Source organism: Corvus kubaryi, unplaced genomic scaffold (genome assembly GCF_017639235.1).
Source record: "Corvus kubaryi isolate FWS band 111438036 unplaced genomic scaffold, C.kubaryi_AGA036_p1.0 77, whole genome shotgun sequence".
Classification (NCBI taxonomy): Eukaryota; Metazoa; Chordata; class Aves; order Passeriformes; family Corvidae; genus Corvus; species Corvus kubaryi.
The window spans coordinates 289,979-313,387 of NW_024582064.1; the positions used below are offsets into that span (position 1 = coordinate 289,979).

At 38.9% G+C, this 23,409-nt stretch overlaps 1 protein-coding gene and 1 pseudogene across 7 annotated transcripts in view; one reads left to right on the forward strand and one right to left on the reverse strand.

Moving 5' to 3' along the window:
• Window positions 1-23,409, forward strand: part of INPP4B (inositol polyphosphate-4-phosphatase type II B) — a 315,266-nt gene that overhangs the window by 18,049 nt on the left and 273,808 nt on the right. For 4 of the 7 annotated variants that reach the window (XM_042051973.1, XM_042051965.1, XM_042051966.1 and 1 more), the window contains exon 1: window positions 19,935-20,149. The exons of 1 other annotated variant lie outside the window; for it this stretch is intronic. In XM_042051973.1, the coding sequence (XP_041907907.1) occupies window positions 20,038-20,149 (112 nt within the window). In that variant the 5' untranslated portion in view covers window positions 19,935-20,037. Of the gene's footprint in view, window positions 1-19,933; window positions 20,150-23,409 lie in introns of those variants that run through there. 2 more of the 7 variants (XM_042051968.1, XM_042051969.1) reach the window with 2 other exon arrangements.
• Window positions 3,608-6,190, reverse strand: LOC121676048 (annotated as a pseudogene).

Here is a 23,409-nt window from a genome sequence, read left to right on the forward strand (position 1 = left end):
TCTGTAATCAGACTCAGTGGGGCAGATTAGGTGCTCTCATAAAGTGAACATGGCTGGAGAAGATTGGCAGCAGAAAACAACACAGACACTGAAGCAGCTGGACTTGGATAATCAGTACTCTAGGAGGCTGGAGAAATTTGGTTTTGAATGCTTTGCTTAAATTTTGGGTTAAGAAATAAAACTGTGCCATTCTCTAGACATAGCACCAAGTCCCTTCAGATTGTAGGAAATTGTTTATTTGAATACATTCATCTGCTTGATTATGTGTTTTTTGTATTTGTTTAATGGTGGTGATCAGCTATGCTATTACAAGAATTAATCCCATCAGGAGCAGTCTTGCAAGTATGGAAAACCATAACCTTCAGGGATTATGATTCATCTGTGTTTAAAAGGAACATACAGACATTAAATCAAAGTTACATCACTGAGCATCCTGAGATCCCTGTCTCCTGGCTTAGTACAGCAAGAGGAGAAGGCAGATGATGGGCTTTGCTGTATGTTGCTGAAGTTGCTAGGGAAGTTACTCTCCCTGACTGGTTTGTTGTGGTGTTAGTGCTGGGCAGCAGAAACAAACGATGTTCTGGCTGTTACTGGTCCCAGCCAGGTATTCTAGTTTGTGTTGATACCGGTGCTCATTTGTGTTGAACAGCAGGTGCTGAGAATTAGCATATCTTTATTTTTGTCCCCTTGCAGTGGGGGTGGTGCCTTCCCCAAGAAGGGAGGAGTGGCAGCCAGAAGTACTGCAGTTTCAGATTGTTACTGCTAAATACAATGCTGTCTGTTTGAGAGGGAGAGAGTAAGATTTGTAGAAATTTGAAAATTTCAGGGAGGAGGGGAATAATCAGAAGCAATCAACACAAGTTTCTTGAAGACAGTGGCTTGAATACACTAAGCTCAGGTAAGGTATTTGTTTTTCCTTTAGAAGTAATTCTTGACAATTATGCATTATATATGTATGTATTCTTTTTGTTTCTGTGCTTGGCCTGGTCCTGGCTCATAAAGGTATTTGAAAGCTGTTTGGCCTTATGGAGCAATCATTGGAATATAGGCTTTATGCTGCATGTAGTAGCCCAAAGAGACTTATGACAAATATGCGTGGTCCCCTATTACATGAAAAATCTGCTCTTTTAGTTGAAGCTAGCTCTAAAGAGGCTGTTAATAGTGTTAATATTCTTCATCAAAAAACCCCCTTGGGAAATAACTGTAGATTTCTATTGCAGCATTATGTCAGATTTGCTTGTTAGATGTTTCTGGTAACACAGTGCTTGTAGCTTAGAGTTTCCCCTATGCCTTCTTCTTTTTCTTCTTTTTTTTGCATAAAGCATAGAGCCCAACAAAAGTAAACCCTACAATATGCGAGTTTTAGTCCTATATGCATCTACAGTGATTTGCTGTGAAAGAAATCTTGAGCTATCTGTATCTTCTTGATAAGTTGCATAAGTTAGAAAGTATGGATTTATATATTAGTAAATAAAATTTGCATTATTTCTGTTCTTTTATCTTTCCTAGAAGCTCTTTGGTTTGGCGTCCCTATGAGAGCACTGAATTAATCTTTTCCTGCCTATTATTTTGGGACTAGCTTTTCTTTTTCTTCTCCTCTTCAATAGCAGAACTTGATGCCTCAGTATTTCCTGTCCTCTGAGGGTGTACTGTTCTCTTATCCTCTGGAGGCTGCTGTAGAAATTGCTGTAATATATAAAAAACCTGCTTATGTGATTAGTAAGTTTAAAGGTTTTACAGATTTCCTTATTAGTTTCCATTTAAGGATGCACATCCAGACTCCCTATTTTCTCTATTTGGCCCAAGGGCCTTTTGTAGCTGAATAGGCTGTTCAGTGTTTTTTAAAATTTATAAAAGTCATAATAAGCAAGTTGAGCATTGTTACAAGTTGGTTCCTATTGTGTCTGAAAAAATACAGATGCAATCAGGCATACTGAGAGTTACCTGCTGTGTAATCCCAAGCTAAACCCAGAATGATTTTCTCAGTCATTTACCTAATGTTACCCAGAAGTCCTATCAGTGAGTTGGTCTCTTTATTCCAGATGGATTAGTTTAGGTATCACATGCGTTTGTATATCCCACTTATCTTTTATATGATCAATTCTACTTCAGGTTTTCAGTAAGCAATTTTCACTTTAATCCCATCAGTTGATGCACACAGCTTCTTTACAGGCTAGCATTTAGCTTTCTTGTACCTGCATAATGTCTAGGTGGAGCTTCCATCTTTTTATCATTTTTATGAAATACAGGTTTGTCTTCAAAGTAATCTCAAAGTTGCAACTGGGTTAAAAAAAGGTACTTGAATATTAAAGAAAAGGAATAAATAATAAAGAAAAGATAGTCAAAGGCAGACCAGAAGTTCGCTGACCTGTGTATTATAAATATAGTCAGTATGTGGGGTATCAAGCTGGATTGAAAATGGCAAGAAGCAAGGTTGATAGTAAGGAGTTGTGTGTGTGTGTGTGTGTGTGTTCAAGTGGATGTGGTAAGTCTAACTGAGCTCTGTCATTTGCTAAAAAATAATCTGGAAACCAATTCTAAATTACTAGTAGGATTATTATTTTGTCTTTAAAAAAAGTCTAGTGTGCATCAAACCTGCTCTTCTTGTTTTACTAGACATGTCTGAGTATGTGTTATAGGCAAGTTACTCAGACTTTGTCAGGGCGAAGTGGCTTACACTGTGCCTAAAATTAAATAGCTGCTAGAAAAGGGAGGTTGAGTAGACAAGAAATGAGCATAGGTCAATGCTTGCAGGAGGGCCAGACTTCCTTGAAGGAGTCAGTCCACGGCCATCAAAATGCACTGGGAGAATTAGTGTTGTGCACTTTCAGCAGATGTGGTAGAAGCTGTGTTCCCTCTTGTGTTTCTAGCAGTTACTGCATTTCTGTACTGCTCACGAGAGAAATGGTGACAGTTGCATTTCAAGTATGAGGATGTCTGGCCTTTTTGGACTTTTTTCTGTAGAATTGGTGAAGTTGTGTTCTGTGAATAGATGGATAGCTCTTAGATGCCATTATATAGATGGAAATAATCAACACTGGCATTTTTAGGACTTCAAAAGATCACAGAAACACAATGAACTAGGTTGGAAAAGATCTTTGAGATCATCAAGTCCAACCTAAAAAAAATTTTTTTACCAGTAAAATAAACTTTATTTCAACGCTCATTAAAAAGCTTCAAAATAACACAAACAGAATTAGCATTTCCTTCATTTTATGTACCCCACATGAAAAATGTATTGTTTAACAAGAGATGAAACATAAGCATTTCTGCATGCTACTAACACATTTCACCACCTCATTACCAGATAAGTACTTTGGACTGCAACAATCAAAAACCTTAGGACAGAAGGATTTCTTCTGGAAAGCCCTTATGAAGGGGAAAGATACTGGCTTTTTCTGACATATCCAATTAGATGTCCTGACAAAAGAAAACTACCTTGGCCTCTACAAATGCCTATGAGTGTTTCAATTACAACCTTTTGAAGGAGCAGTACATTTCAAAGCAAGGGCTTCTTTTCATCTTTAGTGATGCAAATGGTTAAATACTGCACAGAAGCTTACTATGAACTCACAATTCCTCAGGAATCTGAAAGTTGCCAAGGCAATTTTCCTTTTAGGATAGTCATGACCAACACTGTTACTATTCTTCCTCCCACAACATAACATATCCCAGACAAGTCTTAAGAAAAAAATATAAATAGTTTCCAAAACAATGCGTTCCCACCCCATCACATATGACAGCCAAAACATCTTCTGTCATGGGATGAAATAATTTGCTGCAAGTGCAGTGGCTTAGTCTGGGTCCATGTTAATGGTGTTTTGATCACTTGGATGACATTCACCATTTTGCTGAGGCATTTCAGAATTTTTGTCATTTTCTCCCATGTCTTCAGTTTTACAATCACTCTGTTCACTTAATGGGTTTTCCTCCTTAGGAGAGTCAACTTCTGGTTTTGGTCGTGTCACAACGGGCTCACAGACATTGTTTAACTCCTGTAGCTTTGCCTTAATTTCACTTGAATGCACAGCTGGATCCTGATCTAAGCTCTTCTTAGCCTGTGCACTGACAGCATTATTCATCCACTCTACTTCTTCACTACCACACTTCTCTACTTTCATCATTTCCATCTCATCGATATAGACATATTTCTCATCTTGATTCCTGAATTCCCCAGCCATTGTAGCATAGTACCGGAGCCTGTGTCCCAATTCTTGTACCTTGGTCATTCCTCTGCTTCTTGATGGTGGATTTCAATTGGAGTACCTAATTTCTTTAAATCCTCTAATTTTCCTCCATATACCTGCTTTACTTCATCCTCACCCTCTTCATACAGCCAGGTTCCTGTCTCTGCTAGGAGGGCAGGGAATCCCTGCAGATCCTTTTCACAAACAAACTTTTCATGTGGTCCAGACACCTGGTCCCTGAACTCATATACATATTCCTCCACTGCATTCTTTGCATCATTTCTTTTTTTCTCCAGTTTATCTTACATAATCATCTTTCCCTCTCTTTCAATATACATATTGAAATCTTTTCCTAACTGCTAAACCGAGTTAACTTCAATGGGTAGTTCCCCATTTTTCACTTTTGTCTTGGGTTTTTTAGCTGATCATTTCTGGGGGCTGATCATTTGTATCACTTAAGTTTTCAATAGGCCTCTGGTCCTGAGATTCCCCTTCAGTCTCAGCACTGGTATCTTCACAATCTTCACTTTTAACTGGTTCTCCTACAGATGCAGTGGACACACTGAAAATGCCATGAGTATTGACAGGGACTTTCACTTTGACTTTAGACTTCTCTCCATCTTTCTGGGCTGCCATATTCTGGATAACATACATACCAATTTTTGACTCAGGATATGAGACTCCATTAGGATCAGAATAAAAAGCTTCTGGCTCAAATGGGCCTTTCCTATCGAATGTAAGTACCTTAGAGAAAGGTGCCGCATGATTTCTGCTGAAGACCTCATGGACTCCTTCAGTGTCCTCTGCTTTTGTGTTCCACAGCAGAGATGTTGGAAAAGGTGTAGCATCTGTCACAGAGAACTCTCTCACTTTAAAAACTGGAGAAAGCATGGCACACTGCAGAGCACAGCCCCTAGCTATGGCTTCATCTGCATTCAGTGTTGTACTGACATCCTTGCCAAAGAATTTAGCAATCCTCTCTTTGACAGCAGAGTTGCTCCTCCCACAATCTCTACAGCATTTACATCTCCCACTTTCAGTTGTGTTTGTTCCATTAATGAAAGCAGAGGCATCTCTATCCTTTGCAGCACATCAGCACACAATTCTTCAAATTGTGACCTGTTCATTTTTCCAGATACACCAGTATCATTCATGAAACACTCAATATTTATGTCTGTGCCATTTGAACTCATAAATTTCTTCAGTTTCTCACATTCCTGATAGAGATGAAGAAGAGCCCAACCTTGGTTTTTGGATCTAGTTTGTACTTTAATTTTATTTCTGCACAAAAGTAATCTACCAGTTTTCCATCAAAGTTTCTCCCACCGAGGAAAGGGTCAAATGCGGTGCCAAGTACCTTCAGTTTACTCTTGTTGAATGCACAGGCTGGTACTTGAAATGCAGAATGTCCCATATCAACAAACAGCTATCCATGGCTTCTCTTCAGGAGATGGAAGGTCTTCCATAATTTAGAGCTACTGCTGTCATGTCATTCATTAATCTAAGACAATTTAGGTCAACAATCTGAGCTGCATCTAGAAGGGACCTCCTTCCAGCATCTGTGAAAAATGATGGAACAGAAATAAGTCTGTTACTGGCTTTTTCGGGTTACTCTCTGCAGTCTCCTTTGATTTAGTCAATAGCATAGCTGAAATCTGTTCCATACTGAAGATGTGCTCCTCATCCTTGTACATGACCTTTATTCCAACTCCACCACTCTTCATGGGAACCAAATCATAGCTCAACTTTTCTTTTTCCTTCTGAACAGAAGGATCATTAAATGCACGGCCATGGAATCCCTTGAAGTTAGATACAGTGTTGTGGGCATGAGTAATTTGCTGGTTTTCAGGCATTACACCAATAGCTTTGTTTTTGGATCCAAATGAAACCACAGACAGTGTGCACTGGTTGCTGAAATTTTTGGTGACGGTTTCGATGCTGCTGGCCCATGCCACAGCGATGTAGCAGCTCTGGAAGCCCAGATCAAAGCCCACCACAGCCATGGTGCACTTGTAACTTTGGGGTTAGGGTCTTAGGCTTGTAGTTTTATGGTTGTGTGCAACTGCTGCTTTACTTTTCCTCCCCACATTTTTTAACATCATATAGTAGTAGAAAGAAGCAAAGTATACCAGCTACTCCTCCATCTCTTTTCCACGATGAATAGAAGAAGGAGCTCACTGGAAAAGAGAAAGATGCTGTTTTTCTTTAAAAGTCACTTTTAATGTTATTACAAGCTATGTTACTGAGATTGAGAGAGCATGTAAAATGAGTAAAAAGATTTGTACTTACTTCAAGTACGTGCGAACAACATTTGTGCTTAACAGTGAAAACATGAAGACCAAACACCTTCAGAAAATACGTGCTAAAAAGATTTGTTGTTCTTATCCTAGAAGGAAGTACATAATTTCATAATTATGCCAAATAGAATTAGTGTTCCATCATAACCTTCTGAACTTTAAGTCTAGCCTGTTGTAAATAATTTAATCACAAAGGAATTTTAAGTGTTACCTGGACTATTTAGAAACCTGTCTTGAGGATCCAGAACAGAGTTGCTATTTAACTTTTTCTGTTCTATGCTATGAGAAACTGCAACTTTTTGTCTTTGTTGCTTCTATCCTGCATGTGTTTTTTTCATTTCACATTCTCTTTTAGAAAGCAGAGCTTGTTTTTCTATCAGTATCTCCTAGTGACAGGGATAGTGCTATCAATTGTTTCTTATTCTAAATTACTTCTGACTTCATTTTACAAGTGAAGAGGATGGAAATACTGATTTGTGGCTGCTGCTTTCACACTTTGTCGTGATTTTCTTTATTGTTGCTTAAGGAAAGTGGCAAGGCACCATTTGAGATTCAGAGCTTTCTTACTATGATAGTACCCTGAAGTTCTGTCAGCTAAGACTGCATTGCTTTGCTGTGAGGATAGAACAAGTGTCACATCTTCTTGTGTGGCTTTGAATGTTTACTGCCTTAAGTTTCTAGTTGGATACTTGGATTTTTGACATCTAGAGGAGTATGACTACTGACATTTTTAAAAAGAGAGAATATTCAGAAATTACCCCTGTATTTTTCTGTAAATTCCCCCACCCCTGTTACTAATGGTTAGAAAATGAGTCCCTAGAAGCTCCAGGTGACCCATGGTGGTGAAGGTCATAACCCATTTTACTTTGGGAGGGGGGGAAGGTGAAAGAAATGTTAAGTTGCAATGAACCTCTTTTCCAAGCCTGCTAAATTATTTTGTTTATTTTATTGCTTTGTCATGGAGAGACCAAAAGCTTACAGGCTGGAGGTCACATAAGATTTTGGCATAGTGGTGGAATGTAGAGATGAGCATATGCAAAATTCTAAGTTTACAGATGTGCTAGATGAAATGGTAAATCCCCATGTAAATCAATATAACCTAGCTATTCAATATCCCAGTGGAAGCTTGAGGCTCTGAAGAACAAGGCTGAAGAGAAATCTGGCTACTGGAGAGTAATTGCAGGTGTAAGCTTGTGACTCTGAAGACAGCAGAGATTTTGAAGATTTCTTTTGGAAGAGTGCAGTGGGGTTGAAGGAGTTGCATGGCTCTGTGCAGACTTACCTGGCACTGAACGGAGCCCTCCCAGGCCTTGGAACACAGATGTAGCAGGATAACAGAGATGTATCACTCGAGACCTTTTCCTACAGAGAGGATTTGAAAATTTTGACCATTTAAAACACATTTACTGGAAGAGGAGTCTTTGAAAAGACTGCAACCTCCAGAGAAATGGCTTGCTGGCATTGAGAATTTATTCTCTTGCTGAAGAAGAACTTGAAATTGAGAAATGTGATAGATTTGCATAATGCCTATTTTTTTTCTTTAAAGTATACATGAAAAGAGGTAGAAAACCAAGGATAGCATAGCAGATGAAGTGATGTAAGTGTACAGAACAATAGACAATTATTAGAATAAAATTTAAGTGCAATAAATATCTCTGAGAATAGTAGTCAGGTATGTAACTACCAGTTATGACTACACCAGCTTTCAGTGCAGTTAAGGTTATATTAGCTGAAGTGCAAGCAAAGCTGAAACACTTTTGTGCAAATACCAAGAGCTTGGGGGGTATAAAATGGAATAATTTGAATTGTAAAATATTAGACTGGATATCACAGCCGTAAGGTAATAGCATAGCAGTCATAGCAGAATATGAATATTGAAGGATACAACTGAAACATAGAAGTTATTGAGTGGCACTATAGTACATGATATTATAATGTTATCAGAGTGTTGCTTTAATAACTTAGAGGAAATGCTAGTGAAACAGAAACCACACTGATTGATATCAGTTCAGTGAAAGGTGCTAAGACTTCTGGAGGGTTGGTGGATTTCTGCAGCGCTGAATCTGGAAACAGGTAATTGCAATGGAGTAAAGATAAAAATTACTGGGCACATCACAAGAGAAACCACCTTTGTGAATATCAGCTTGAGAGCAAGTGCTGCTGATAATGGTAGGTAGGGCCAAGATAGCGTGGTTTAAAGGTATAACAGTTTTTAAAAATTGAAAATAAATAATGGGACCAAAACCAGGTTTTGAGTAATGTAGTTTCAACTCAGACTTGTATATCTTGAGGATTTATATGGGTTTGGTCTTATACATTTTCCTGAGAGATGGGTTCAGGGAAGGATTATGAGGACTGGAAAGCATTTCCTACAGGGGATGAATTAAGAAATAAACCCGAAACTCTGCTTCCTTTAACACTTCCAGTAAGGGAAAAAAAAGAGAACATACATGTAAGATAAAGGTCAGTGTTGGCATAATAATGTGGATAATTTAGATATTAAGGCATTTACTTTGTAAATTACAGACAGTTCTTGTAATTTAACCAGTCTGCTTCTGTAACAGCGTTCCTTTGGGGATATAGAGACAAAGCTATCTAGCTACTTTTAGGCTTGAGCTAAATACTATGTTGTGGCAAGTATTAGGTTTTGATGTTGCATGTTGTTGTAGGTCTGATGACTCAGAGGGCTCTTTCTGTTTTTTAATGAGGTTGGACTAATCCTGTGTGTCCAGCATGTGACTTCTGGGTTCAATTTTGTGTTTGGTTCAAGTCAGTTTGTCTTTTTCTTTGTTGAGATAGTCCAGGCTTTACAAGGAGTAACTTTTTGTTACTAGTTTCTTAAGAGAATTAAATCCAATTAAGTTGAAATGTCACTGCAACACACACAAAAAATTGCTCTAAGCCTTTCATTTCCATGTCAAGAGAAAGTTTAAAGGGCTTCATGCCTTTAAAACAGACAATGCTGTAGCTGACTGGTTTCTGACCCTTGGTAATTTTTTTGTGCTTGAAAGGTAATCACAGGAACAATCTTTCATTCTCACACATTTCAAAAGCAGCAGCACAGAAAAACAAGGTGACAACATTTCCCCTCTTTCACCTGCTACTTTTAGACTTCACAGTCTTCCATCCACCTGGACAAAGAGTCTGACGTGACTGGTCTCGACACTTGTGCTAATGGCAAGGGAGTTGTCTATGCATCTCCTAACACAGTGATTCTTAAATGAATGTTACTCTCTTGCTAGAACAAAATAAATGTTGAATCTTCTTATTGTGGTAGAGCAGGAGAAATCAGATGATGCATCCATAGACTAATTAAATATAACAAAGTTGGATTTGAGGAAGAAAATAAACAATAAGCAGCTAAATAAAGAAGTTGTGTGGGTCTGCTGGGAGGTGGGGAAATAGTGTTCTAAAACAAAAGAGAAATGTTGGGCAGAAGTTAAAACTTCAGCCATATTTACTGTGAATGATCAAGGAAAGTGCCAGCTTAGTGGCATTTCAAGCAAAATGCAGAATGTCAGTCTTCCTTTGATTTATTTATTTTAAAATTTTATTTGTTTTAAAATCTTTTATTTTAAAGAATTATTTTAAAATTTTATTTAAAAAATGCTGGGAAAGGAAGGAGACAGGTAAGTTTGAGAAACTGCACAGTGCCAAGTTTCTCTGGTTGTATCTTCCAACTGACATATTCCTAATTGCCCAACTGCCTAAAAGAAATAAAGAAATTAATTTTTGAGTAATTTATGAATTTTTTTTGTCTCCCTTGTAAGGTGTTAATATGCAACAGTGAGCTGAGGAGGGGGTGGGTAACCACAACAACCTATGCTGGATAAAATGAGTGGAATGCTTTTATAACATACTGTTTGTGGGCACGTGTGTGTGCTTGCAGTTTGAAAATTTAAAGAAGTTTTCAGAAGAATGCAAGAGCTACTTGCCAGGAGAATTTAAAAGTTTCTTAAACTTTTTTGTCTGAACTGCTGCACAAGTTGTTTTTCTGCCTTGAAGTAAGATGGGTAAAGTTGTTTAGGCTTACATCTGAAAATTCAAGAACAGGAGGGGGAAAAAAGTCCTGAAGCCTCCTGAAGCCAATGATGTTCTATTTGGGATAAGAGTTTTAAGGCTGTTACACACCAGTTGCAGAAAGTGTGCCCCTCTACCAGCTGAAGAAGAGCTGCTGGTCCCCAGAGCCAGCCACCTTAGCTGGGCTTGTTTAGAGAGCTAGAAGAAGCTGTTCATGAGTCTTAAAAACTGACTCCCTTCTGACCCGGACCCTGAGGTTTTAGTGTGCTGCCTTTTTACCTCTTTTTTCCCTTCTAGGCCTACCAGCAGCTCCCAGAGAGGGCTCTTTCCATAATCCTTCTCATGCGTTCTCTGCTTTGTGTTCCCACCAACTCTAATGACTTTCCAGGCCATGCTCAGTTGTTATTTGTTATAGATATGTCTGTCCCTCACCTTGAATGTGTTGCTATATTTGGTTCTTTCCTTTCTGTCCCCAAACTTTCCTTCTTTTTGTGGCATCCTATTCCAATGAACTCTCTGGTGGCTCTTTCCACGAAGTCTGCAGTCTTGAAGCAGACTTTGAAAAGTATGTCCTGGAACTGCATTTCTTTAGAAAATGCTTTCTTAAGAAACACTTTCATTTCATAAGTTAGATAATATTCCCAGTGGGATCAGGGAGAGAATTAGAAGGGTAAAAACCTAAAAACTTGTGGATTGAGATAAAGACAGTCTAGCAGGCAAAGCAAAAGCCACACCCACAGGCAGAGCAAAACAAGGAATGAATTCCCTGCTTCCCATGGGCAGGCAGGTGTTCAGGCATCTCCAGGAGAGCAGGGTCCCATCACACGTAACTTGGGAAGACAAACAGCATCACTCCAAATGTGCCCCCTTTCATCCTTCTTTCCCTTTACTTTAAATACTGAGTGTGATGTCACATGGTCTGGAATATCCCTTTGGTCAGTTGGGGTCACCTGTCCTGGCTGTGTCTCCTCCCACCCTCCCAGGCAACCCCAACTTCCTCACCAGTGTGGCAGCATGAAAAGCAGAAAAGGCCTTGGCTCTGTGTAAGCCCTGCTCAGCAATAACAAAAACATCTCTGTATCATCAACCCTGTGTTCAGCACAAATCCAAAACACAGCCCCATAGCAGCCCCAGGAAGGAAATTAACTCTAACCCAGCACATGTGGTGTCTCCCTAAATATGGAATACTAAAATCAAAGCCTCTGCTGGCTCTTCACAGGTGAGTTAGTTTCTGTGATAGTTCTGGAGGTAAAGCACTTCTGTTACTTTCATGACGGTTGTATGGAGAAAGGTCAACCAAAGCAGAATTAGTGCTATTAAAGAGAGCGGGAGGAGTTCCTCCTCCCTGTTATTACCAGGAGAAAAATGATGGTGAATTCCAGAACTGCCTGGAACTTACAAAAGAGATTTTGTTCCAAGTACTTGATCTCTTTAATCTCAAAAGATGGTACGTTGTATTTTATTTTGTGGGTGACTTGATTCAGTCACCTTTTAGCTAGAATGTTTTGGAGTGCAAATGAACTCCAAATCTCTTGAATATGCTGTCAAAATATTTTTAATACTTATACTTTAGATATTCCTCAGATATCATAAGTTTAGGGGGAGGGGAGAAGTAGAGAAAAACTGTTTTCTCAGCAATGTGGTATTTCTTTTATATATATGTATATATATATATGTAGGTGTTAAGACTGATGAAACTTTTTAGTTCTAGGATATGATGCAAACCAAAATGGTTAAGAAATTCAAAGGTGTTGGGGACTGCAAACTTTAGATAAAATCCTGTATCTTAAAGAGTACAAGCTGCAGTCTTAATATGGTAATTTGTCTCTTGTAGTAGAAATGACCACTGAAACTGATGCTACAGCATTTTTGTATTTTAAGTTTGCTTCTATCTTTTGCATGTTTATAGATATTGGAAGAGAGAGGAAATAAATCTTCTAGATGCAAAAGTTCCAGTTATTGCCACTCAGATACTGTATCTTGCAGAATGGAGCAATATAGTGCAATATTTTTTGAAACTGGTTACTGTGTCCTACCTTTGTTCATTTCTTTATGGGATCAGTGTTCCCAGCAAGCCACCTCCTCCAGGCTGGCTTTACTACTGACTTGTGTATAGGAGCTCCTGGTGAATTGAGCTATGCAATGCTCATTTACTTGGGATTTTTGTTTTGTTTTGTTGAAATGGCAGGTTACAGGTTTGGGTATTTTCATTCCTGGAGACTAGAGAAAGGAATCTGCTGTGTAAATAAATTTGTAAGTAAGTAGTGACCAAAATGCTAATATTTAGTTGGGGTCTACCTGCTCTGAACCCATGGGGTCACAATAGTGGCTGGACTTGTCTTCACAGTTGTTTGCATGTAACTGATGTCTTGAAATGTTAGTTGGTGCAGTCGCTTTTGAATAGGGTTTTGAAAGACTGACTTAACCTTCAGTATTTGTTTTCAAGTGTTATGGAAGATAACTTCTGTAACCCAGTTTCTTGCTGGCCCAAGAGAAAGTTATAGCCAGTGCTGCAGCATGGCTGTGGCTGAGTAGACACGGGAGAAGGAGGAATTTACACAGTGTTGCTTGAAAGTATAGTTGGAAATTTGAGTAAATATCATGGATTAATTTGGATTTTTCAGGAATCTTCTTGAGCAAGGACTATGTTTGAGGCCCTTCATATGGGAGTTGTTGTCCTAAGGCTGCAGTTACACCATCATCCTAAGCTGACACGTCTGTGGTCCTCTGCAGAAGGATTGCCGGTGGGGGCACAGTTTTGTCCTCCGTGTTGGGCTGGCACTGGCATTTCTGCAGCCGGGTAGATCAGGGAACAAACAGCTTGGTTAGGTTTTCATCGAGGTCAGTTCCCTGAGCTGACGGCATGGCTCCATCACAGCTGCTGCTGCTGCTGTGAGGAAGGAGGGCTCCCTTTCCCAGGAACCTGTACCTGTGTCGGGTCAGCGGCTGCTCCGGCGCAGCCCGAGGGAAGTTGCACTTCGAACACTTGGTGTCACGGTGAGGTGGCTGTGCTGAGCAAAGCAGTAGATTCTTGCTCAATCTCTGCCTAGCGTGGTGCACAAAAACCCCATGGGACAACTCCCACAACAGATAAGTGACTTCCTTCTCACAGGGCACGTTTTCAGCTGGATCAGTGTCAGTAGCTGGAAGTACATCGTTCAGTGGGTGTGTCAGGTGATACCTGTTGGCGGTAAGTGCTTATTAGTATTATCCCTTTTAGAGGAAACAAAAGGCAAGACTTTTTTCCCCCTCCCCCAGAAAGATCATGTCTGAATGCGATCTGGGAATGAATGCTGGGAAACTACATGAATCATTTAGGAATTTGCTTGACTGGGGAATCTGTCAGCAGAAGGGAAGATGGAGCTGTTCTGCATGGTTGCTATTTTTTTCAGCTGAAGGGAATACTTTCAAGCCAAGCTAGCATTTAATTTTTCATTATCTGTCTCCAAATAGAATAGCTCACCTCTTACAGCCTTTTTTTTCAGGAGATTCTTCTCTTTTAAGGTCTTGTTTGGTTTAAGACTTTTAAAAAGGGACTTGCAAACAGCCGTGATAGAGGATGAGGGTGCTGGTTGGTTTATGTGGTGCACAATTATGCCACTGCAAGGTCATGCATCCCTTGGAAGAAGAAGTCTGGAGCTGGTTAGGGATTCCCATATCAGTGGAGCTCCTATGTTATTTTTAAGGGCATAGTGAGATAAGGGTGACTGAACTGAAAACTTACAGAGGATAAAGTTATTACAATATGGTGTGTGTGATTCAGCATAAAATACAACTGAAATAACCATGTGAAAATGGATAATTATTTAATGTTTCTGTTACCTTTCTTCTATGAAAAAAAAAAATATCAAAGTTGTTTTCAATGCTCAGTAAAGGGTGTCCGAGGAAATGGCATGACTTAGTAACTTGCTGAATATTGCAGGCATGTCATTTTTTGATTCTAATTGTTTTTGAAAAGCACAATGGCCGATAAATTGTAGGAAGAAACATTTGAACTAGTTAGGGATGATAATCTGTTCACATAGATTGCTATGGTACTTGCAGCCTACTGAAGTGTAAGTGAAAACGACAAACATTATTTGATCAGCCCTAGCTTTGACCTTGCTGGAAGGTAATAAGACAGCCAGGAGACAAAGTAACGGGGTTGAGCAGCTAGAAAGAAACTGAAATTTTCCCTGGGTATAATCAGTTAGCTTGACTGCATGCAGCCAGCTGATAAGCATCTTTAACTTCGTATAGAAAGGCATGAATAAATTTGTATCGCCAAGAGATACCTTCTGTAGATAGCCTAGTGCTTAGTGATACTTGGTATATAGGTCTTGCCTGTCTTACTTCAGGGAGGAATAAAGAATAGCCCAAACCTAAAGAGAAGATTCTTTTGTAAGATACTTTTTTCTACTGCTTTCTACTGTTTTCTCCCTTTATATTAAGGTTGCCTTTGCAGATCTCTGAAACCTTCTTTGTAATGCAGTCCCTGAATTTATGTCAACCAGGAGTTTTCTTCCCTGCTGATCAGCTGTTAATGATTTTCAAGGTAAAAACTTAAATATAGATTTAAGTATAGATTTTTGAAATTTTTACTTAGATATGTCCATATTTCTGCCTATTTGAAACTCCTGCCATGTATTAATTCTTTTTGCTGACTCTGCCTTTAACTCTCATTTCCTAAGTCCAAGGCCGAAAACCTAGTGTTTTGTTTCAATGTGAAGGGATCAGGGATAGAATGGAGAGTTTTAATGGGGGAGCACAACATGTTATTTATATTTCATGACCTAATAAAGAGACAGTATGAGGAATTAACAATATCTCTTTGCTTAAAAAGAGTATAATTTTTGAAGACAAAATTATGGACTAATTTTGCAGCTTTCCTTTTGAAGGCTGTTTCCTGTGCTGTGTGTTGCAAAGATTAAAGAAGTTCTTAATGCAAAATGATGTGAACTAAAAATATTGTACCTTTTCAAAGGAAGAGAATGGGAGTTTAGAATGTATTTGGCAGGATCTCTGAGGACTTGAAGATGTAAGTTCTGGTGTTTTTCTTTTTGACATAGCTAAACTAGTGAAATTGGGCAGTCAATTTTATTGACCTTGTTTCAGAGGTTTAGGAGATTGCTGTATTAAAAGGCTTGTATTTTAACTCTTTACCAAAATATCTAGAATTATAGGCAGTACTAATGAAAGCTACAAGGTATTATGCACTGATTTGATGTTGATCTGGGCTTATGATCTGTAAGAAGACTTGGAACCTAAGAGACTGCTGAAAGTGTTGTTTCAGGGTAGTGCATGCAGCCATGAAGGTGCTTACTCCCTTTTGTGCTTGCAGTAGTGACCCCCTGCACTTCCTGCTTTGGACAGGTACAGCATGGTGGTTGTCCGAAACGAATAAAATATGCTTTGGTAGCTGTTCTGCAGGGTGAAAGAGTTGCAGATTTTTCAGTGGGTAGCTGTTATTCATGCTAGCCTTTAAGTACTGAAGTCAGTTTTGTGCAGGTTTTATATGATAAAATTTCCTTGTCATTTAAAAATGTACTCAAACATGCTACTGGGTTTCTTGACTTCTAATGTTTTCGTAGAGGGTAAGAGGTGGGTTCACATCTCTTCAAGTGATCTAAAATGTGCTTTTCTCTCATTGTACTAATCAGATTTGAAACTATAAGGCTGGTGCTTACAGTAACTACATGTTGCAGCTCTTTCTGTGTCGCACGAATCAAATAGATCTGATTTTTCCCTGTCCATAGAAAGTGATCATGAAAACTCTAACTTCAAATACAGGGAGACAGGGGACATCCAGCAGAGAAATAGATAAATTTTGTGGTCTATGAGCTGTCAAAATGGTCATCTGTTCTAAAATCATTGTTTCTAATGACACAGGCTCCTCCACCTCTTTTTCTCCTGGCCACTCACGATGTAATTGTCTGGTCCAGTTTGTTTATAAGTTATGTTCTTGTGATTGTGTGTGGAAGATTGTTGAGAGGGACTCTAGACTCAGCATGCCTCTGTCTCTAGCCATGACCATTAAATAATGCCTGTCTCTTGAACCACTGGTGTTAAATAACTGAAGATAATATCTTTTCTATCTGAGTTCATGCTAGGAAAGAAATTATCTAGGACAAACATTTAAAGGTGATATATGACTAAGTAGTTTCCCTAACTGACAGTTTCAGTCTGAAATGGAGGCAGAAGGGAAGTGGATTATTGAGCTAGAAAGTCTTTCTGCTACTTCAAGGAGACCCAGTTCTGCAGCTGAAGACAGACATGTCCTTTGGGGTTGTTTACCTTTAATTTTATTGTTGTGATCCCTGGTTGTGTTGACTGTCTGCGATAGCCTTTGGATGGTCATCGAGTTTCTAAGTTAAAACCAAGTTTGAATCCCATGATCTCTTATACCTTTTAGGTCTGAATAATATTCAGACATTGTCAGATTAGTTTAGCTTCTCTGGCAAACTTCCAGGGAACAGGCACCTTGATTATTATTGCTGTGGAACTGCTGGCCCTGCTGCCTTGTGTTTCCAGGTACTGGCTGATATGATACGTACCAAAGTGTGCGGTCTCAAGGGTTCTACTGCTGTGTACTGCTCTTACTGTTCCCCATGATTTACATGTTATGGCTCCTATGCAGAGCAAGTGGTGCACAGATGTGATAAAAGGAATTTCTAGGCTATTACCACTTTACTGATAGATGAGTGCAAGATATGTACTATCTCCCCTGGAGGGCAAAATAACAAAATCAATATGCACATCTCCTCCTGGAACTTCTTTATTCCTTTTAATAGCCTTTCCAGAAGCCCTGTGTATTCTGTTTACCTGGCATTTTTTTTTCCTTTGCTGGAAAATGAATGCTTTCTTAATAGAGCTTTACAACTTGTCTCATCTCCTGACATTCTGTGTTTTGCAGTTCTATATGGAGTATAGATATCTGTGCATTACAGTAATTACTGCATTTAAGCATAATTAGAGTTTAGCCAGTTACCTTTATTTGCTTTGATAACTTAGGTTTCATTCAATTACTGACAGTTTTCAAGGCTTTTCCATCTGGGACCAGACTCATAGGTTCTGATTTTCTTTATTCTACTCAAAGAGATTGCTTCAATCAAGAATAACTGTAAGTAGATGAAGATGCTGTTTAGGGTAGATTTATAAAGTGCTTAGAAAAAGGACTGGAACTGATTGGTTCACAAACCAATAAGGAAGAAGGTTGCTGTTGGATTTCTAGAACATTGTTCTCTAGAACAAGAAGGGCACCAATGAGCTGTGTGAAAGGTGTGCAAGGTATCTGTCTAAGAGGGAACCAGCCAAAACCAAAGCAGTGCACATTTGGAGACTACAGAAATTGTTTAGCTTGCAAAACTTGTTTGTTGTTTTTCTTGAAAAGCAAATAGGTCTATTGCAAAGACTGTGTTCTCTGTTGTTAAAAACACAGTCTGTGGCTGTAAAACAAAATAAAGAATTAATTCCATTCAGCATATGGAGACTGGTAGGAATGTCTGCACTACCAGTTCCAAAGTTCCTTTTGCAAGGGTCCATTGTGGCTGGGTTTCATGTGTCCTCTGGCCCAACCAGCCAATTTGGATGGATTTGGTCTCCAGTGCTGAATATGCTCATAGTGTAAGATTACAGTGTATGATAAATATCCCATTTGTAAGTGCTGTATCAATCATCTTCCAACAGCTATAGTCTATCAATTTACAAAACATTGGCAGCCAGCTGCACCTGCGTGATGGAGCCTCTGGTAGTTCATTTTGTGCACAACAGCATCCTTGTGCTGGAAATTGTAGGTCAGGTTTCGAGCTGACCACGAAGTTATGAGGTTATTTCAAGAAGGTTATGAAGATGGGGTAAAAGAAGTATAGCTGCTGATGCTCAAGGAAAATAAGAAAGATATGTGTGGGAAAGAACAGAAAAGTTGGAGCAGCACCCTCTACTGCTTAGATACATGTTGGGACTGCTTGCATGTATTCTTTTCCTTGCTTGCCAGGGTGTTTGATAATGTAAGGGAAACTAAAGGACTTTTAGTTTTATGCCAGTTCTGTAAAACCTCCCTAGGAGGAAAAAATTACTTGGAGATTTGTCTTCAGAACATCATATTTTTGACTCGGTTATTTTTCAGATGTACAAAGTAATAGTTAAGTTAGGTCTGCTTTCACTGTCATAGAACTATTGGAATTGGCTGTGGTATGGCTATTGGAAATTACAGGACACAGCAGTGGCCATTGCTTGGGAGATAAACACAGTAAGAAAGTGAATGTAAAGGTAAAAGTAGGAATGAAGGGGCCCACAGAAAGATACAGTGCAGAAGATGTAACTTGTCTTTCAGCTCAACAGTTGAGAGGAGCTTGATCAGGAATTAAGAGCTGTAGTTCTCCACCATATAAAGATGTCAATGCTGCTCTCTGAAGAATAAAGGCTTCTGATTTAGAGACTGAAACTGGTTTCTGAAGCCCATGTGCTGAGGATTGGGCAGGTTTTTTTTCTTAGACTGCGTAGGAGTATTAAAATCCATCTGACAGCCTTTACTTGCTTGATTGTATAAGGGTCATACCAAGAATTCTTTTTTTGAGAAAGGCCTTTACAAAAGTGTTGCATATTAAAAGCATAGAATATTGCAGGGATTAAAAGGAAGATCTCTAGAACTACTTTTCTGCCCTTATTTTCTCATCCTTACAACAGTATGAAACGGTGCTGTGTTAACTGCAATTTGGACAAAAATACTTATTTTCAAATCTCCAATGGTCAAAACTCCTATGGAACTTAATATTAAAATAATTTCCAATAAACAGAGGAGAGGTTTTGAAAAAGAAACAAAGATCTCTTATATGTGTCAAGTATAATTTTTTCATTAAGTTCAGCTTATGTAGTTCCAATAAATGAAAGCTGCTGGGTTGGTTTTCTTTTTTTTTTTTTTTTTTGGGGGGGGGGGCGGGGAGGAGGGGGCTGAGAGAGAGAAATGCACAACTCGTTTCCTGAAACCACAGAAGAAAATGTTCCAAAAGAACTGAGAACTCTGAGAATAGTAAACTTTTATAGTTAACACTTGGTATTTTGTTAGAGCTATTGTTCCCATGAAGGCGATGGAAATAAAAGGCGATCTACCCTCTTCCCCCTGCCCCCTAAATGCATATTTGAGCTTTCTAGTTATTTACATGCCTATAGCCAAAATATATTTTTAGTGGTATTAATTAACTGTGGAAATACCGCATAAAATTATAGCTTCTGCATGAGGTTCTAGAACTACTGAAAGGAAACTAAATTTTTCTTTCTTAAGAAGTGTGAGGGGTCACCTATGTGACCTTGGGTTTTTTCCCCTATTACTTCCACTGCTCACATATTATGAAAAGAAAGTAGTGTTTGGAGTGCACAATAGAATGGAAATCACAATAAACATAGGCATCTTTTTGAAGTTTTTTTTTTTGTTTTTAACATTTCAGTTGACCTTCACATCTGCTGTCTAGATTTTGCTCAGCTTCAACAGATTAAGTAGCACCATCATTGTCCTCCTCCATCTCTTACTCGTCTTCATCCTCTTCCCTGGCAACTCCATGAGATTCAATGCTAAAGATCTGGTGCAGTTGGCCAGGTGCCCATCAGGTTGTTTTGACAAGGAAGGAAAACTGAAGATTTGCAGAGTGGTCGGGGATGAAAAATTAATAGGTAAAAATGACTTGCATTGAAAACTACTCCTGGTTGCTGTGCATGCTCTGTGCCATTGTTAGTTTGGTTTCACTAATCACATACACCTCAGGTTTTTGTTTTCTTTATTACTGATGCTTGACTAGTGCTAAATACCTTTCTGAATACTGAGGCTTAAAACTAATTTGCTCAAGTTTCCTTTGTCATATACATGAGAAAGAGAGTACAAAGTCCTTAACACGACTTTTTTTTTTTTTCCTGTAAACAAAAACTGGTTTTCCTCTGCTAGTAAATTCTAGTCACCAGTCACTGGTTGTCGTGTTTTAAAAATTAGATATCCAGTTCCTCAGGATTTACCCCTCCCATTTCTAAAGACTCTGTTCTTTTATCAGGATAAATTTTCCATGACTCACTTCCCACCTCCTTTGCAGGTTTCTTCAGGCTTTTATGACCATATTTTAAATGTCTTTCAATTTTCAGTAAGCTTAAATAAACCTCTATTCCCTCAGTAGCTGTTAGAAAATAGCTCATGTTTAGTGATAAAATCAGTCTTAACACAATAATTTCAGGAACAACAAATGTTTTATTTTCACTTGTCCCAGTTGATCTTCATTGTGACTGTATTTACTTTTATTGTATTAGAAAAAAAACCCAAACAAGCTCAAAACCAGCACAGACTCAGTTGTAAGGGGCTGAGCAAGTTCTGTGCCACATTTTCAGAATAGTTTATACATGCCCTTGGTAAAACCACAACACGCATTTTCTAATCATAAATAGCCAGAATTTCCTGTGCAGGGTAAAGCAAACTTCCTGGGCAGGAGGCTTTAGGAAGCTTTCACTTCTGTTTGCCTTGGGGTTCCTCACCAGGTTTACATACCCTGTGTATTCATTGTTGGCAGCATATCAAGCCCTTCCTGGTTGATATCTGATGTTTTGAGGATGTTTTGAATTTTCTGTTACTTATGATTATGTTGAGTGCTATTATTGCTAATACTGTTAAAAACCTTACATTTACTGGAGAGATACCAAACATTTCTGTAGCCCAGTATCGTGGGCTATCTGTGCCATGGTCAGTGGTAGATTCTGAGAAAGTGTTTAAGGAGCTATGCATGTGTGGGATGTTCCTATTGCCTGGTAAATCCTTTTGTCTCCCAGCAATCACATTATGATCCCTTGAGAAGAAGGGTTCTTTCTGCCAGGGCATGTTGGTCACTGTGTATCCTGTTCACTGATAGGCTTGTCATTGTTAGTCTGACTAATCTTTGGACTTGCTTATTTTTCACACTTATAAGGTAATGACTATCCCAATCCTATGGAAAAATGCCTTTTATCTGAAAAGGCTGCAGTGTGAATGTGATTCCTTCCTTCTGGTGCCCACAGGGTTCTGGGGGATGGAATTTATCTTAGCAGCATCCTGTACTTGTACTCTAAAGCTACATACTCAATCTGATGACTGTGTTTAAGTTTTTAGTTGGTGGATGTGCATCAAATTATGTTATTTTCTGTATTGTCCTTGCACTAGTAGGTCTGAAAAGATGCAGGAACTTCAATTCCTTTTCTAAGAAAACCCCCCAGGTTATTACTGAACACAGTTATTCTAAGTCCCAGTGCCTGTAAGTGTAAACCTCCCACTTTCTTGAGGGGAAAAAACTACTCTGATTTTCAAATGTTGCCTATTGAAATTATCAAGAGGAAAAGAGAATTTTATTTATTTGTTTACTGTAACAAGACATCCTTCTGCTCAATATAATGTTCTTAGTGGTGGCCAGCTTAGGGAAATACAAGCGTTCCTCAGAGGCAGCTGTAGAATAACATGACCTTAAGGTCCAGCTGTTCTTCCGGCTCCCTAGCAATTCCAACACTGTCTGAGGTACAGGGTTTCATGTCCCCTCTCAAAAATGCACAAGAATACATCTTGTGTAAAAATATTTCTTCCTCTTTGTACTAGTTTGGAAACAAACCAGTTGGAGGCACTAAGTCAGAATAACAATTTAACAGGGAAATTAAAGAAAAGGAAAAAATAAAAGAAAACACTGGTTCAAACTGACAGAGTCAAGATACAGCCTGATGCCCTGTTAGTCAGGGTGGTGGTAGCAGTCCGATAGAATGGTGGCTGCAGTCTTCTGAAGTGGTGATCCTGTAGAAAAAGGGTCTGCTCTTCCTCAGGTCCAGTGGTGGCTGTGTAGCTCCTGTCCTCTGGAAATCCAGTGGAAGGGTTGTCTCTGGTGTTCAGCATCTCAGATTATATCCACAGTGGGATGCTTGGTTCCTCTCTCTGGGTGGAGCATCTCACAATGGGGTAATGAGTCATGAGGCCAAGTGTTGATTAGGCTCATTAACAGAAGATAGTCCAGAGGGAGTTATCTCTGAGTCATGCAGCAGGGCATTGATGGGCCATTAACAGAAAGATAGTCTGGGGGAAGGAGGCAAGGAAACACTGCCCCACCTGATTTCAACAGCTCATGGGGATGGTAATAGAATACACTGCAACCCAGGACACTCTTTTAAGAAATTATCTCTAAAGAGATCACATTTGTCTGTGAGATTTATATCTGTGTATGTTTATAATATGTTTGTGTCTGTATGTATCTACGCATACACCTACAAGTGTATTTGTAAAAAGAAAAATAATGCAATATTAAAAATCATCTGTTTATGGAAAAATAACTTTTTAAAGTTTTTTGACCCACTCACTTACTGTGAAGTTGTGAAACATTCCCCATTCTCAAAAGTTTGTTTACATGCCTGCCACCTGTCTATAAACAAAAAGATGTTATTCCCACGGGTTAAGCACTTTTAAAAAGTATAGCAAAACAGTAATAGCAAAGTGGCTGTAAATATTTAGGTCTCATTTTACTCCTTTTCTTATGTTCTGAAAACTGTAATTTCAGATTAGCACGTTCTAATATAAGTGTAATAGTGAATGTTTTTCTGCTTTAACATGGATTAGTTTAGATCTCCTGCAATGACGGGAGCAAAAGGTGTTGCATGCTGAAGTGCCTTTTTCTGCTCCCATGTGAGGAAGAGGGAGAGGGAGAAAAGCTGGGAAAACAGTGTTGAGTGTGTGCTGCAGTCACCAATTCTCCTGGCTGCAGAGTAGAAGAAACCTTCTGGGAAGTTATTTGGCATCTAACGTAGGCAGCCATTGAGTTAAGCTGTCTTGTTTTGGTTGATAATGATTTTCTTTTCTGACCTTTATAACTAATTCACCTTCTTTAAGAAGCATTTAATGTGTGAAGACAAAAGGTGGTTTTTATTAATCTCCTACCTCTTTGCATGCA